The 17,807-nt window shown below is 44.8% G+C and overlaps 1 protein-coding gene across 1 annotated transcript; it reads right to left on the reverse strand.

Moving 5' to 3' along the window:
• Positions 1 to 58: 58 nt before the first annotated feature.
• LOC119267854 lies at positions 59 to 5,560 on the reverse strand. The gene is made up of 8 exons (XM_037549290.1): positions 5,343 to 5,560; positions 5,097 to 5,240; positions 3,952 to 4,039; positions 2,222 to 2,536; positions 1,033 to 1,746; positions 819 to 949; positions 689 to 747; positions 59 to 588 (listed from the first exon to the last, which is right to left on the reverse strand). Exons 4-7 carry the CDS (start codon positions 2,396 to 2,398, stop codon positions 708 to 710), a joined length of 1,062 nt encoding a protein of 353 aa, XP_037405187.1. The 5' UTR covers positions 2,399 to 2,536; positions 3,952 to 4,039; positions 5,097 to 5,240; positions 5,343 to 5,560; the 3' UTR covers positions 59 to 588; positions 689 to 707.
• Between the last annotated feature and the right edge of the window lie 12,247 nt (positions 5,561 to 17,807).

The raw sequence follows: 17,807 nt of genomic DNA on the forward strand, positions 1-17,807 counted from the left end.
ACCATATAAGTGCATACAGAGTACTAAAGGGAATCAGATTCTAGAGGTCTGAATCAGATTGACCAATAACAAGCAACAGCCAGCGTCATGAAAAAGATAGGAGTTCATACAAAGTAGAACCAACGGTCAGTGACCGAAAACAAGTACTTCCATTGACCAGTAACAAAGCAGCGTAGTGCTAAAAGAGGGGCAGTGTCCTCATTCAAGAGAGCCTAGTCATACAGCATGCTAAAAGCTAATTCTAGATGTCTGAAACAGATTGAGTGCTAACCGAAGCAATGGTCAGTGACCAAAACTAAGACAGCGTGCTAACATCTAATTCTATTAGTCTGAAACAGACCGAGTGCTAACCGAAGCAATGGTGAGTGACCAAAAATAAGCACATACATCTAAACAGACGATATACCCTGCATCAGGACAAGAAAAGCTAATCTGATCGCTCTGCAATTGAGTGCTAACAACTAATTCTTCGTCAACTCAGAATATGTCCAGGCCTGCATGCCAATCGCTTCTCACTTGTTCTCTGCAATTTCAACCACATGCCCAGGTCTCATGTCCTTGATAATCGCTTCTCACTTAGTGTTCTCTCTGCAATTTCAACCAAAAAAAAACAAGTGTCAGGACCACCAAACCTGGGACATGTTGAAAGCACGACTTTTTCCATGTTCTCTAAAGTAGATAGAATTACCTTTCATTACTGTGAGTCTCTAAGCTGAACACGTGTAGTTCTCCCAAGCATATTGTAACCTGCATAACAAATCAGTTATGATGGAACATCAATTTTGAATAGAGCAAACAAAATCAAACTTTAGACTTACATCCCCTGCATATCCAACACCATAACAAGATATTCAATAAGCGTAGATATGAAAGTTGGAAATATGTATGAAGCAATATACTCCAGTTCCTCAAGGTTAGAGATGTTTTGTTTTTTATCACCCTGATTGGCCTGTCAAGCACAACATATATCGTTATTTCAGACGACAACTAAAATACAAGCGTGTGGATTACTCGAATTATGAGAAAACTTACATCCCCGCCATGCTGCTGGAAGTTCCGTAAGAACCTAAAAAGGTCACACGAATTGGGAGCATAACTGGTCAGAGTGTTATTGGGGTCGTTGTACTTGAATAGCAACACCTTGTTAAGTAACGAGTTCAACGCAGCGTCTACCCTCCAATCCTTAGTAGTAAGCTTGGTCTTAGCCACAAGGTCATCAACTTTCTGTTTCTCTATTTGACCCATTGATTTATAGGCTTGGAAGACTGCACTTATGAGGATCGTGACTGCTCTTGGTGACTTGACTGCTGGATGGTTGTGCAGGAATTTAAGGAACTTTTCCTTCTTTGCCTTTGAAGGACATGAACCAACTGTAGGGGAGACCATCAAGTTGTACAATTCCTGGATATAACTAATTGGATATCCTTGGGAATCTCTGAATTCATCTACCAGCAATAGCCTAGCCAACATGGACAGATCTAATAGCAGATTGGCAAAACTTCCATCGCACATGGGTTCACGCTTAATGCGGCAGCGGTGTCCACTCATCCTTAGATCCTCCATAGTGAATTGCCCGCCCCAACTTTGGTGCCGGTTATGAGCATCAGTTATCACCTTAATAAACCCTGACCACAGATTTCTACCATACTTGGTGCAGATGACCGCTGAACCACCACCCTCAATTGGGTGCGTATCAACAACTCCATACTTGTTCAGATACTGTCTCACTGATCCCTCTCCGGGTATCTTTAGATCATACACACACAAAAATCAAGTTATTTTGCAACATACAACTTATGAAAAGACATGTGCTTCGAACCAATAATTGTGGAGCATATTAGTTTAAGCATGATAGGATTGGTTTCTGCTATCTATTAACTCAAGCAACAGAATTAATAGTTTAATACTACTCGTACTAGAAATTGGAGTATTACTGTAAGCAGTAGATAGAGCAACACACACAAACAAAACAGTGATGTTAATGACTATAAACAGAACTGTGAGTGGCCAAACACACACAAAAAAAGGAATTCTGCAACTTTGATACATAAGGATTGCTAAATTAGTTCTTGCTCTCCTAGATAGTACTCCCTCTGTAAACTAATATAAGGAGGGAGTATAAACTAGTCCATGATCATCAAGTGCGGGGTTCTATAGTATTTCTATATAGGCTATATATCACCATTCGCTGAAATAAATTTAGGAAGATGAGGATACATACTAGGTTCAGCATCCATTGAGGCCAAATGTACAGCATAAGAACCCAGCAAACATCTCGGACCCAATCCGTAGAGCAATACAAAATACCGATTGTCCATGGCGCTGCTAGAATTGCCATGCGCAGACCATCATGTACCCGGTTTGTTGATATCCACTCAGCGCATAGCAAAATCCACATTAACCAAGTAAGAATACGCAACTTCAACCTCCAAATAGCTCCTTCCTTGAAAGCCTGTGCAACTTTCTTCCCGGCCTCTCTCTCAGCCCGCTTTCATTCTTGGCATGACGCCATATTTGATCCCTAATTGCTTGATAACTGGAAGAAAATATTTAATTATGTCAGACTAATCAATTAGTAAGCGCAAATGCATAATGCCGAATAATACACATATCCGAGGGAGTATGACAACTTGTCAAATAAGCAAATTACTCCAATCACAGCCAGTTCAGCAAAAACAGTGTATGAAATAGTATTAGAGTTTGTTGGGCCGTATATGTGTGAGTAAGTCTGGCCCACATGGCCCATGTAAACCAATATATGTATTGTACAGACTAGAGAGGAATAGAGTTATCCAGAAATTTCCCAAACCCACCACACTTCAGAGTTTAACAGGGTGCAGAGCTGGGTGACTAGATAATTAAAATACCATGCAAGAGCAGAAAAAAGTAGGTTACTGAAGAGCAAAACCATCATCCTTACAGAAAACTAGATTCCTGAAAGGATTCTAAGCAAAGAAAACAAAAGTACTATGTTCAAGACAAAAGAAAGCAAATCCGTACTAGCTGCAACCTTATCCCTAGACCACACATGTAGCAATTTTAAAAAGCAAACTGAGCGCCCCAACAGCGACATGATTCTAACAAAAGGAGGCCAAAAGAGGCAACATATCTCTCAGTTTGTAAAATATAAAAGGAACATGGGTAAACATTTAAGCCAAATCAAACAACAGTGATCATGCATATCAGTATCACTGCTAGGTGAATATATCAGTTTTGTAGGAATTTTGGGGCTTGCTACACCATTTGGAATCAAAACGATGGACGAGTATAATGAATATGAGCGTACAACTAATCAATTTGATATCTATTTCTAGAAGAGGAATGGGTGTTAAATCTTAAAACAACAAGTGCCAAGCCATTGCAAAAAGTTACTTGTCAGCTTGATATCTATTTGATAAATAATTTCTCGATTGAATTTCTAACTCTCAAACAAAGCTAGTTCAAAACCTAAGAAGAGAATGCGTGGAACTCAAATCATAGGTGATTAAGAAAACCTTTGTACGATAACTATATGACAATAGACAATCAGTACCTTCTTAAATGAGAGATTTGAAAACCTAATGATACATAAGAAGTAGCTGATTAACTGTCCAACAAACAAATACCACAAGCCAGACAACGACTTAACGTATAGTTCACCAAAAACAATGTATGAAACTCAAATGTTAGCAGAACAAGGGAACTTTTGCAATTAATTCTAATTAAATGATAGACAATTTGCTACATTCCAAAATAGAGATTCTAAAGCCTACATGAAGTAGAGTTTTAGTTAAGCAAACCCCTATGGAAGATGAATTAATAAGCAAACAAACAAGAAACGAACCCCCAAACAGGGAACCAGGACCCAAGCTGCACAAACAAGTTGAACCGCGAGGCAGCACCCACAAACCCAGGACCAAATTTAGGGACCTCAAACACCAATTAGCAGAGCGGATGAAGCAGGGGGCATACCGAATTCGTATCAGGGACAACACCTCTAGCCCACGGCAGTAGTCATCACCGGCACACCCAAAGTCCACGGCTACAAGGAGCTGGGTGACTGGATAATTAAAATACCATGCAAGAGCAGAAAGAAGTTGGTTACTGAAGAGTAAAACCATCATACTTACAGAAAATTATATTCCTGAAAGGATTGTAAGCAAAGGAAACAAAAGTTACTATGTTTGAGACAAAACAAAGCATATCTGTACTAGCTGCAACCTTATCCCTAGACTACACATGTAGCAATGTTATGAAGCAAAGTGAGCGCATCAACAGCAACATGGTTCTAACAAAAGGAGGCCAAAAAGAGGCAGCATATTTGACAGTTTGTAAAGAATAAAAAAAACATGGGTAAACATTTAAGCCAAATCAAAAAAAGTGATCATGCATATCAGTATCACAGCTAGGTGAATATATCAGTTTTGTAGGAACTTTGGGGCTTGCCACCATTTGGAATCAAAACAATGGACGAGTATAATGAATATGAGCATACAACTAACCAATTTGATATCTAATTCTAGAAGACAAATGGGTGCTAAATCTTAAAACAGCAAGTGTCAAGCCACTGCAAAAATTTACTTGTCAGTTTGATACCTATTCCGGAAATAAATTTAGATTGAATTTCTAACTCTCAAACAAAACTAGTTCAAAACCTAAGAAGAGAATGTGTCCAACTCAAATCGTAGGTGATTAAGGAAACCTTTGTACTGGAACTGTATAATAATAGACAATCAGTACCTTCTTAGATGAGAGATTTCAAAACCTAATCCTACATAAGGAGCAGCTGACAAACTAATACCACAAGCCAGACAATGACTTGGCGTATGGTTCACCAGAAACAATGAATGGAACTCAAATGCTAGCAGATCAAGGGAACTTTTGCAATTAATTTCAATTGTATGATAAGAAGACAATCTGGTACAATCTGCGACTGAGGAAGACAAATTAATAAGCATACAAACAGGAATGTAACCCCCAAACAACTCAATCTGTAGAAATAAGTTGAACGGCATGGCACCACCCACAAACCCGGGCCCAAATCCGAGGACCTCAAGCACCAATTCGCTGGGCAGATGAAGCAAGGGGGAAACAGAGCTCGTATCAGGGGGCAGTACCTCGATCCCACGGCAGTGGCCACCACCGGCACACCCGAAGTCCATGCGACAGCAAAGGAAGACCGAAGCGTACGGTGAGAATTGACCCCCGACAGCAGCCGCGGCCACCCCTCCCCCGCCGCCGGAATCGCTCCTGCGCTCCACCTAATTGCAGGACGAAAACGAACTGATTACCCCCGTCGTCCTCGCCGCTTAAAGCCTTAAAACCCTAGCAAAGGGAGGAGGGAGGAGAGAGCGCGGACTCACACGCGAGCCGAGAAACGCGCGGCGCGGCGGATTCAGGGAGCCGTCACGGGAGGAGAAGACACCGCGCTTCGCCGGAGGAGGGGAAGGCGATCGTCGCTGGAGGAGGGGAAGGCGGTCGTCGCCGGAGGAGACGCCGCCTTCCGCAGGACGGGGAGCAGGAGACGCCGCGCTCCCGTGGAAGGGGCGCGTCTGCCTCGGCTCGCCTCACCTCGCTTCGTTTGTAGCCCAGGCCCAGCTAGCGAGAACGCAAACGGTTTTATATATAGTCCTACAAAATGTTCACGCACCTCAAAAGAAGTGCTCACACACTTAATAAAGGGGTTTTGTATTTAAAAAAAACAAAGTGCTTACGCATTTTAATAAGGGAAAAAAGGTCATTGCACTTATAATATGTTCACACGTTTCTAAAAATTGTTCATGACATTTTAATTCATGTTGGTACCATTAAAAATGTTCACAAGATGTAAACAAATCATGACATTTTATAGCATCTTCAATGAGATGTAAAACATTATTCCTCCAATTTATGAAAAATGTGCATGGCATGTAAAATAGTGTTTTTAACCATTAAAAATGTTTGCAACATTTCCAAAAATGTTCATATGTATAAAAATGTTCAGTAAAGTATAAAACCTTGTTTGTTCAATTTTTAAAAATGTTCATGGCATACATTAAAATTCCATAACTATTTAAAAATTTGTATGTGCAGTTTTTAAAAAATGTTCATGACATATATTAATTTTTGTAAACATCAAAAAATGGTCATGAAATTTACAGAAATGTTTATGAAAATAAAGAAACTTGTTCACATATTATTATTTTTATGTTCACATATTTATGTATACAATGCCACTTTATTTTTTGTGTCAAACTTTGAATTTTAATTTTGATCAACAAAATATGAGCTATATGTCGTAAAAAATATATCATCGAAAAGTTCTCTAAAATGTGCATCCAGTGACATACTTTTGTGGCATATGACTCATATTTTGTTGGTAAAATTAATAGTCAAAGTTAGACATAAAAATATGAAGTGGTGTAAGGGCATATTTATCTCTTAGTTGTTTTGGTGATTGATGACAATGCTTTGCGGACTAATCGTATGCATTGAGTATTTCAGACATATCATGACTAGGCACAAGACGATTTGATGCCCCTCGAAGACTGTTGAAGACGGTGTTTCTCTACGTTTCTTTTCGGTGGATTTGAATCGTAGGAAAGATGTACTATTAAGAGGGGTTCGCTTTGGAAAGGTTTTGGTGGAATCATGACATACACGTCTACTCCTTTTGCACCATCTTTCCTTTGGCTCTTTGGAGCATCCTCCGTTTTTCTGTGTCTCTGCGAAATGAAGGACTTCTAGTGTTGTTATTCTAAGGCACGCGGTAGTACTGCTCTTCAGAGCGGTAGTACCGCGGGGCCTTGCGGTAGTACCGCGGGGCCTTGCGGCAGTACCGGCCGTAGGTGCAGTAGTACCGCTTCTTGCGAGCGGTAGTACCGTGGCCTCTGGCCAGGCTTAGCCGCTCGAGCGGTTGTAGGGACGGATGTAATTTTTTTACATCTGCGCCCTACGCGGTAGTATCACCCCATGGGTGCGGTAGTAACATGAGCCCTGGCCTGGCACATCAACATGAGTGGAAGTAGAGGCGGATGTAATTTTTTACATCTGCGCCCTACGCGGTAGTACCGCTCCTGGCATGCGGTACTATCATGTCGGATTTTTGCACAGATCCCAACTCAGCGGAAGTTGCCATGAATGTATTTTTATATGTCCGTACCTTTCCAAATCTGGACTATCCCTGCCTTGCGTCAGGGTTGGTTTGGTTCCTGCTGCATGGGCAGTAGTACCGCGGTGTCTTGTGGTAGTACTGTGTGCCGTAGCGGTAGTACCGCGTCCTAGTATCGTGCTTCACAGGCTGAGTTGGTGGATAACGGTTGGATTTGTTCTTCCACTATATAAGGGGTGTCTTCTTCTCCGAGTTGACTACCTCTTTCATCCCTAAGCTCCATTGTTGCTCCAAGCTCCATTTTCGCCCGATCTCTTTCCCTAGCCAATCAAACTTGTTGGTTCTTAGGGATTGGTTGAGAAGGCCCCGACCCACACTTCCCCCCAGAGAAATTTGATCCCCCCACTAATCCCTTTCGGATCTTGTTACTCTTGGGTGTTTGAGCACCCTAGATGGTTGAGGTCACCGTGGAGCCATATTCCATTGTGGTGAAGCTTCATGGTGTCATTGGGAGCCTCCAATTAAGTTGTGGAGATTACCCCAACCTTGTTTGTAAAGGTCCGATCGCCGCCTCCAAGGGCACCAATAGTGGAATCACGGCATCTCGCATTGTGTGAGGGCGTGAGAAGAATACGATGGCCCTAGTGGCTTCTTGGGGAGCATCGTGCCTCCACACCGCTCCAACGGAGATGCACTTCCCCTCAAAAGGAAGGAACTTCGGTAACACATCCTCGTCTTCACCGGCTCCATTTTTGGTTATCTCGTGACTTTACTTGTGCTAGTTTATTTGTGTTGTTTTCCTTGCTTGTTTTTGTGCTTGTTGTTGTTGCATCATATAGGTTGCTCACCTAGTTGTATATCTAGACAACCTATTTTGATGCAAAGTTTAAATTGGTATAGAAAAGCTAAAAAGTGTTAGTTGCCTATTCATCCCCCTCTAGTCAACTATATCGATCCTTTCAAGTGATCTTGTATACAAAAATGGAGGGAGTAACATAAATTTTTGTAACCATTTTAAAAAATTTACTTTTCTTCTCTTTTGTTCTATTTTGCGTTATTCTCCTATATAAAACACCTGGTTTTTTGCATGTGAGTGGACTGAAAGAGACGTCGGCCGATTTTTTTACTACCTTTGAATTTACATCTACATAGTGTTACTTGTCTTCTAAGTTAATAAGTTCCCAGAGAATGAAGCTCCATGTTGCATCGAGGCTCTAGGTGGCCGGTGGGATTACCGTGTCAGCTTATCTATGATGTTTGCCATTCAGGAGGGGCCATTACCTAGGCGCACGCGATGGGCGGCCGCCTACGCTTCGCTTTGTGGATTGGTCTACATAAACCGCACGAGGGAGGGGGTAGGTTTCAGTTAGACTGGTTGTAATAGGGAGTATCATATACTAGTATCGTGCATATGATACTACTATATGATACTACCTCCCTAATGCATAGTATCATATATTAGTATCATGTAGTACTTTATTTTATTGCCATGCATGACACAAAGCAGCATGGAATTTATTATGATACAGTATCATGATATGATACTCCATCATCTCTTTCTTTATTTAATGTTATGACACATCATCAAAATTGCCTAGTTGGCATGCATGTACTAGCTATGATACTACCATTACGACGAGCCTTAGGCTGATTTTGCTGGTTTTTCTTCCCTGGGTTTTTTGTTTGCGTGAGGGATCGTGGGGAGGGGAAAACGGTGAGTGGCTTAGTTCGATCGGTCGAGGGGAGATCGTATGAGGGGGTGGGGGAGGGATACGAAGATGCGACACGACCTACCAACTGGCCAACTAGGAGTAGATATAAGAGGTATCAGTTGAAGGCCCTGTTTGGTTCGGCTGTGGATTTTCTAAAAGCAGCTATGAAAAATCTGCTGTTGAAAAATAGCTGTGGAAAATCTGATGTGAAAAAGATGTTGGCCATTTGGCAAACCAGCTGATGCATCTTTTACAGATTTTGGCCCACAGCGCAATCAGATTTTGGAAAGCACATCCTGGCCTGCTTCTGCTTTCGGTTCAGATTTTGGCAGCGGATTTCTGAAATCGGATTCTGCTGGGTTCTCTCTTTGGTTCAGATTCTGCTGCGCGACAGTGAAATCTGTCGATAAAAGCTGAACCAAACAGGGCCGAAAACTAGCTAACAACTATTGATGCTGGGGAGCAGGCTCGAGCTAAACATACTAATGAGGAAGCAGGTAAGGGATAATCTAGCGCCAACATGATGCAGATAAAACCACGTGACAAGGTGTAACCTTAGATTCCTTTTCTATTTTTTAGTTTGTTTCATGTTTTTGTTTCTTGCTTACTAAGCCTTTAAAAAGTGCATCAATGGTCACTGTATTTGTGTTTTTTTGCGGGAAACTATGAGCTTTATTCAACAACAATGGCACCAACACGATCATCCATCACGCTGGTCATGAGGAAACCGGGCGGGGAGTCCATCCAACAGTCGGTAACCCCAAGTGCTTGCATGTTTCGCACACAAGTGGGCCGGCATATTGGCACTTCTTATTACATGTTGAATATCAAAGGAAAGAAAGCATAAGGCTAGCTCATCAATTTCTAAAAGTAACGGCGCTACAATAGAGCGCGAAAAGCGTCGCGAGTGCCATAGCTGTACCATCTCCAAACAATCTGTTTCCATAGCCACTCGCGAGAACCCCCGGAGCTTTGCAAATATTACCCCATCTCGCAACGCCAACGCTTCTGCAATAAGAGGATCTGTGACATCGGGGTAAGGCTTACTCCAGGCAGCAACAAACGAAGAAGGAGATCTAGCTAAACCTCCTATTCCACTCTTTTTCTCAATCACTGAAACACTAGCATCCATATTGATTTTTACCCAGTCAACTTCAGGCGGTCTCCATCCATACCCAGGCAGTGTTTTGGTCTGCTCCAATGGGAGTTCCAATAGAGCCAGTGTTTCTCTTATACGCTTCATGGATTGGACTGGGTCCATACTCACTCTATCATGTGTTATGCTGTTACGTGATGCCCAGATCGCCCACATGACAGTAACTATTTTTGCCCTGTCCGCCTCAGCAAAACGTGGATCACAGAGGATATCCTTGCACCACGTACAAGGGTGTAGCTCCGACAACTTGAGGTGCAGCCAGCTTCTCGCTTATGCCCGCAAGCTTTGCGCATGAGAGCACTTAATCAATGCATGAAGCATATCTTCATTCGTACCTTTGCAGACCTTGCATCGCGCTAAGGTTGCTATATGCCTGTGTTGTAGTGTTGTTTCCACCGGTAGTATACCCCGAAGGACTCACCACCAGAACACACGGACCTTGGGAAGCACTTTTAGTTTCCATAGTCTCGTCCACACCTGCTTATTGTTCTCTGAAGATTCTATAATCGTCCCTTCCTCTAGAGCTAACTACTCGTTACGAGTCATTAGAGCACGATACGCGGATTTTACAGTCTAGGAACCCGACCTCTCATGAGCCCAAGCCTAGAAATCATCACCACCACCTTGTGTGAGCGGAATATTGAGAATTGCATCAGCGTCTGGGGGTATGAAGTTATTCCTAACTAGATCAGCTTTCCAGGACCAGCTCTCATTGTCAATCAAATCTGCAACCATGTACAGCGTAGCAGAACCAATCTGCTCCGTAGGTCAAAGTGACAATCTCCCTGGCAGCCATCTATCTTCCCAGATTCTTACAGAGGAACCATCCCCGATCCTCCTCAACAGCCCAGCCTCCAATGCTCCTCTTTGCAACTATCGCCCACTAGGTAGCCGAAGCGTTGCGCGGAACAGTAGCATGCATAAAATCAGTCGTCGGGAAATATCTTCCTTTTAGCACTCTAGAACATAGACCATGCGGGTTTGTAATCAGCCGCCATCCCTGTTTTCCCAACAATGCAACATTGAAGCATTCCAAATCTGGAAACCCCATTCCTCCTCTTATTTTTGGAAGCGACAAGGACTTCCAATCTATCCACTGCATGGAATTTCGGTCAATCGAGCTACTCCACCAGAACTTTGCCATCGGTGAGGAGATGTTCTTATACACTTTTTTCGTGAGCTTGAAGCAACCCATAGTGTATGTCGGGACTGCCTGAGCCTTTGACTTGATTAATATCTCCCTCGCCGCGCAAGACACCAAACGTTCTGTACCACCATTCAGTTGTGACCTCACTCTCTCACCAATGATGTCAAAGGTACCAAATGTAATTCGTCCAACTACAGTGGGAAGACCCAGATATCTTTCATTGAATGCCTCAACCCCAATGCCTGTGGCACCTTTCAACATAACTCTAACCGGATGTGGTGTATTTGGACTGAAAAAATAGAGCTCTTGTCTCTGTTCACGCATTGGCCCGAACAATCGCCATATATCCTCAAGATGTTATTCAACCTCATCACACTCTCCAGTTTTGCTTGCATAAAGATAAGGCTGTCGTTCGCAAACAGTAGATGATTAATCCACAGTGACTGGGTGCATACTCGGATTCCTTTGTCCGCATGGACTCCACCAAAGTTGTTCAACAGAGTTGTGAAGCCCTCCGCGCATAGAAGAAAAAGATACGGTGAAACGGGATCTCCTTGCTTGAAACCTCTAGATGGGGTAAAAAAGGCAGTAACTCACCATTCACACGTACTGCAAACCGAACCGATGAAACACATTTCATAATCAGTCGGATAAATATTGAGCTGAATCCCAATTTAGTCATGATAGCTTCGAGATAATGCCATTCAACACGGTCATATGCTTTCATCATGTCTAATTTGACTCCACAAACCCAATTCTTTCCCTTCTTCCTCTTCTTCATTGCGTGAACACTTTCGTGTGCAACAAGAACATTATCCGTGATGAGGCGCCCAGGCACAAACGCACTTTGCTCCTCACCTATTATCTCATGGAGAAAATCCCTCATCCTGTTGACAATGCATTTGGAAGCGATTTTGTACAGAACTGGACAAAGGGAAATCGGTCTATACTGATTTATCCTCTGCGGGTGGCGTACCTTAGGGATTAATGTGATTGTCGTATCGTTCATGCCTGCAGGTAGCTCACCCCCATTCAGGAAATCCAACACCGCTGGGACTATATCATCTTTCAATAATGACCAGTGTCTCTGAAAAAATCCCGCGGTAAAACCATCCACACCCGGCGCCTTGGAAGGAGCCATCTGAAACAAAGCAGTTCGTACCTCCTTCTCCGTGAACGGCATATCAAGATGTTCATTCATTGGAGCGGTCACTCGAGTTGGAACCAAATTCATCAGTTCGTCAAGCGGTTTAAACCCTTGGGATGTGTACAGAGTTTGAAAGAATTGTTGTACTTCAATATGATCATCCTCCCGTGTTTGACAAACTGACCCATTTGCACGCTCAAGCCTTTCAATCTTATTTATTCTCCTTCGTTGTGCTTCTTGTGCATGAAATTTTTTTGTATTTCGATCGCCCTCGCGTAGGTACGACACTCTAGACAGTTGCCGCATCCATATTTCCTCCTGATGAATTGCTTCTCTAAGCTTTTTGACTGTAGCCTTTTCTTCATCAGTGGGACCTCTCCCAGCCGCTCGGCTCCTCAGACGGTTCAACTTCTCCCGGAGCTTCCTGACTGTAGACGTCAAACTGCCAAACTCCCATGCGCCCCATGCAGATAATGAGCTCTGCATGTTATTGAGCGCACCAAGTACTCCTGCCAGCCCTTGCTGACCCGCCCCTTTTGCCAATTAGTCATGACAATACTATCATAATCTGCATGTGTCTGCCACACATCCTTGTATCGAAATTGTTTCGCTCCTTGTCTTCCCCCCGCGACAACATGTTCCCGCAGCTGTACCAGCACAAAGCAGTGTCAGACTCCGTAGTACTAATGTGTCGAACTCTAGTATGGCCAAAACGGTTGATGAGCTCCGGATTGCCAAATGCTCTATCCAGCCGAGCTTTAACATTGTCATCAGCTGCTTGGCCATTATCCCATGTATACTCCATTCCAGTCCACCCTAGGTCCTGGAAGAAGCACTCATCAATTATGTCTCGGAACGCCCTCATCTGCCACTCCGGACAGGCATCTCATGAAAAGTGCTCCGATGCAAATAAGGTTTCATTAAAGTCACCAATACATAACCATGCTGGGTGCTGGATGGAGAATAAGGTTCAAAGAAATCTCCAGCTATGGTGTCTATCTGATGCTCGTGGGGCTCCATAGAATCCCGTGAGTCTCCATTTTTCAGAGATGTGATCACTTTTCTACACCATTACATCTATATGGCCAGAACTATAGTTTTGAAGTTCAACCTGCACTTCGGCTGACCAAAACAAACCAATACCTCCACTTAGACCATCACTGTCTACTGCGAAATAGCCTACAAAACCAAGTTGATTCTTTAGGTTTTCCACTCTTTTAGCTGCAATCTTTGTCTCCATTACAAATATAAGACATGGCCCTTCTTTCTTCACTACACTGGAAGCTCACGAACTGCCACTTGGTTCCCAAGCCCACGGCAGTTCCAGCTAAGGCAATTCATGGCGACTGGCAAGGCTGCACCGCAGCCTCTGCCGATGTCCCGGAGTTAACCGGAGTAGGTTTCTTTTTCTTTGGCGACCTCTCGCCATCCTCACCTTTCTCAGAGGAGTCGGTCGGGTCCTTATCAGTCCCCTGTTTGCCCCCCCTGGTTGTGTGGATCGTTCATCAGCAAGGGCATAACCCTCCTGTACTCCTTTTTGTTCCTCGGCGGCCCCCCTTTTCTTTTGTTTTGATTCATATTCTTTGCTGGGGAAGTAACCTTGGTTCCTTTCTCAACTGCAGTACCTGAACCCTTTGTACCAGCTGTATCTCTCTGGTTGCTTGATTGCTCTTTTGGCACGTACTCACTAGCATCAGGTTTTTTGCGATCATCTGATGCCCGCAACCCTTTCCCAAAGGAAAGATCCCCATTAGCATCCCTCGTTCCAGGGCTCGGACAGTGCAAATCAGAGTGGCCCAAGCGTTCACATGAAAAGCAGAAGTGTGGAACATTTTCATAGAGAATATCATAAAGATCCATGCTCTTCCTCCGCGCCGACTCAATCAGAATCCACCACCTCAGAGGTTTTTCCACATCAACTGAAACTCTGGCTCTTAGATAGCCATTAGCATGATCAAACTACACACGAGTTGCCTCCTTGTCAATCTGCTTTGAAATGGCACCACACCATTTGTCATTATGCAGGTTGAAAGGAAGATTTACTACCCTCGCCCACATATGGATCTTGTCAAAACTCAGTTCAGATGGGCGCATGCATTCATCAAACTCCGCCAAGACGGCAGCATTCTTACTAACATGCTATGGCACCCCTTCCCAGACGGATCCCTGTCTCTTTGGCTAGCAAATTCAGCCACGAACATATTCTCTCCAACCAATCTAAAGACCAAACCTTTAGGGTTTCCCCAAGCTGGATGGAGAGCGCTTATAATTGTTTGGATGTGAAGAACCCTCCTATGTAGCACTTTTCCAACCAACATCCACCTCTCTTGAATCCCTTCATCTCTATCATCCAGAACAGGCGGCGTAGCCTCCTCCTCGGTGATGTCCAATTTGCCTAGGGCCTCCGCTAACCTCTCCCTTGCCGCACGGGGAGACAAGGGCTCCTTCCCGCTGCTATGGCCCGATGATGTTGCCATCCTCCAGCCACAGATCCTGTGTGCCGTGCCAGAGATCAGCACGCGGCGCCAAGATCCACCCACAAACCCTAATCGCCTCTAAAGGGCGCTCCGGGTATTACGGGGGAAAAGCTGGTCACTGTATTTGTGTTGAAAGCTCACTTTGAACAATGTACTTAAGAATACGACCACTATATACGACTTAAGAATACAAAATTCAATTGGTTAAGAGGGATGCGTGCGCCCCACCCACCTGAAAATAATTTTTTTGGGGGGAGGGGGGGGGAAGCAAGAATGGTAAACACACGGACCTTTTACAGGGCTGTTACGGGACTTTCCCATAATACCCCCCCTATTTTTCACCAGGGTGGGGCCCCAGCCTCCTCCTTGATCCAATTAAAAAGCACCAGGTCAATCTCAGTCCCTAATCCTTAAGTAAACTTCTGTTGATGTAGCATTGGTGGGGGATGAAGAGGAAAGGGCCGTAAGGTAATCATCCGCAGCACGGGTGCACGTACGCAGCACACACGCATTGCAGCCTTCTACACGCCCAAGTCCGTCCACTACCTCGCCAATTGGCCATGCAGCCCGAGCCCGTGGAGTCCTGCATCCCCAACGCGTCTGTCGGTCGAGCCGTCTCGCCATGTCTTCCACGTGGTCACCTCGACCATATGTCTCCCGGCCTTCAGCGTCTGGTTTCGCACGCAGCCTGCCGCCGCTCGGCGCGATCGTGCAGCTTCTCCCTTCTCACCATTCACAACATGCATGCATGTACACACACAAAGCAAGCACAAACACAACTCAATACGCACGCACAACAACGAGCAGCCGCCGCCTGGCATGGCTAGCGGGAGTGGACGTACGGTGCTGGGGTGCACGTCGTGCTGCCGGTCATCCGGGACAGGGTCTCATGAGCGATCGCCGGCCGCGTCGCACTGGCAACACTGATCGATGCCGGCCGGCGGATGTACAGGAGCTGTGAGACGAGCTAGGCGGCGCAACACATACCAACTCTCTGTTTGCATGAGATGGCCACATGAACGACTGGGGCGACACCCACACCGGCTGCTCTCCTCGCCGTGCGCGCGCACCATGGTGGCGCGGCTACCGGAGCATGCCCCGACGGCCTCCGATATGTCATATGTGCATGTTGTGTGCTAGGCTGCTAGCTGTGCGCGCGCTTGCGTGTTGTGTGCGAGTGTGTGTGCATGCGTCTTGTGTGTTCTCATAACAAGGTCGCGCTCTAGTTTATTTATACGCAACGAAGCTGCTAGTTCAATTGGCTGGGTTGTCTGGGCGTCAGCGACAAGCCCCTGGTTTGAATCCCTAATTTTGTCGCATAGTTTTTCATTTCTTATTCAACCCACCGACAGCAGGGACCCATGCGAGGTAGAGAGAGAACATTGGCTGACTAGGCTACATTATTTGCCATGTAGGCAATTTGACCGGTTAAAGTGGCAAAAATACGAAGCTATACAGTGAGCACATAATCACCTCCAGTTGTATATAATGGCCGCATTAACTATATGCTTAAGCAAAATGACCAAAGTGAGCTTTAAAACAAATACAGTAATCTATTGACTTTACTTTCCACTCTCTCAAGGCGACTTGGAAAAGCCTTCCTCCCTTCAATCTCTGGCTGCGAGCCCGTGCATTCAGCTCCCCTTCGCCTGCCGCTCCGGCTGCCGATGGTGGGGAGGAGAATCCTAATGTCTCGTCTCCGGCTAGTAGATAGGTAAGGTTTAAGTCCTCTAAAGGGCGTGGTTTGGACGGATGGCGGCGCCCCTTCTTTGAGTCAGTCTTCCGGGATTCGATCCTCCTTAAATTCGTCTGTTGGGACGGATTAGACGGAGTTCTGGCGTAGATTCCTGCCAGCTCCTTGGAGGCGGTGAGGTTAGGGTTTCTCGCTGTGCGTACCCAACAACAATATTTGGTGTCAGGTTTTTCAGATCGATTCAAGGATTCAACGGTAATGACTGCAACTCTAGGGCGCTGGTCCTTGGAGGCACGTGCACGAAGACTACACATGGCATTATTTTTTCTCTATGAAGAACCCCTTGTATTTTTGTTCTCTCGTGGCTGTAATCTTGCAAAATTCCCACATTTTCGGAACCCATGTGAAGTACTTGATGAAATGTATAGCAGTCCACGAAATCGTGCACGCCGCCCCGCACCCCGCACGGCACCTTGCTTCCCGAGGAAGTGGACGCCGCGGAGGAACCCAGACGCAAGAATGTGCCGACACAGAGCATGTCGGTCAGCCTGGTGCACGGGGCCACAGAGTAGCTGCGCATAGATGCTCTGGTATATACGCGTCGACGCACAGGATGGCCTCGTCGGGCCTGGTGGTGCACACGGTGTCTTGCACGTGGGCGTGGTGCTCATATCAAGTTTTCTATGAACCGGAGGAGATGCCGGCGATGGCGTCCACTGCGTCGACGCGCTACGCATTCCATCAGACACATTGCGTGCATTCCACAAAAGAGGGTTGTGGGAGAAAAAGACAAGGGTGTCCTTTGTTAAGTGCCACGTGTGGGCTTCTGCAGGATTTTATATCAAGCTGACCCCACACAAGTTTCTTTTTGAACATAAATAACTTTATTCCTCGTACTCCCTCCGTCCGGAAATACTTGTCCTCAGAATGAATAAAAGGGGATGTATCTAGACGTATTTTAGTTCTAGATACATCTTTTTTTAATCCATTTTGATGACAAGTATTTTCAGACGAAGGGAGTATAAGCCATGCCATTTACAATATGTGGAAGAATAAAGTCAAGGGGATTGGAAGAGTCCCAAAATTCAGATAAACCAAGACTAAAGCAGTGCTTTGCTAAACAATCAGCAACAAGATTGGTTTCCCTTCTGCAATGAACGAACCTAACATTTGAAAAGTCCATCGCCAGCAGAATAGTCTCTGTGATGATTGGCACATCGGGACTCATGTAAGCATCAAGGTCTGAAACTGCCTTCAATGCATTTAAACTATCTGATTCAATGATTACATTGAAGCACCCAAAATTTGAAGCCAAAATAAGTCCATACCGAATATCCTTTATCTCTGTCGAAACCACTTATTCTATATGAACCAAAGGCCAGGTTGCCGTTGCGATCAAATTACCC

This window comes from Triticum dicoccoides, chromosome 3A (assembly GCF_002162155.2).
Source record: "Triticum dicoccoides isolate Atlit2015 ecotype Zavitan chromosome 3A, WEW_v2.0, whole genome shotgun sequence".
Taxonomy (NCBI): domain Eukaryota; kingdom Viridiplantae; phylum Streptophyta; class Magnoliopsida; order Poales; family Poaceae; genus Triticum; species Triticum dicoccoides.

Excerpts from the sequence above, each read along its gene's own strand:
- LOC119267854 (XM_037549290.1), bottom strand. The coding sequence starts at position 2,398 with ATGTGGATTTTGCTATGCGCTGAGTGGATATCAACAAACCGGGTACAT. Across the intron at positions 1,747-2,221 it reads CTCAATGGATGCTGAACCTA|ATACCCGGAGAGGGATCAGT; the intron begins GTATGTATCCTC and ends TATGATCTAAAG. Across the intron at positions 950-1,032 it reads TCCAGCAGCATGGCGGGGAT|GCCAATCAGGGTGATAAAAA; the intron begins GTAAGTTTTCTC and ends TGTGCTTGACAG.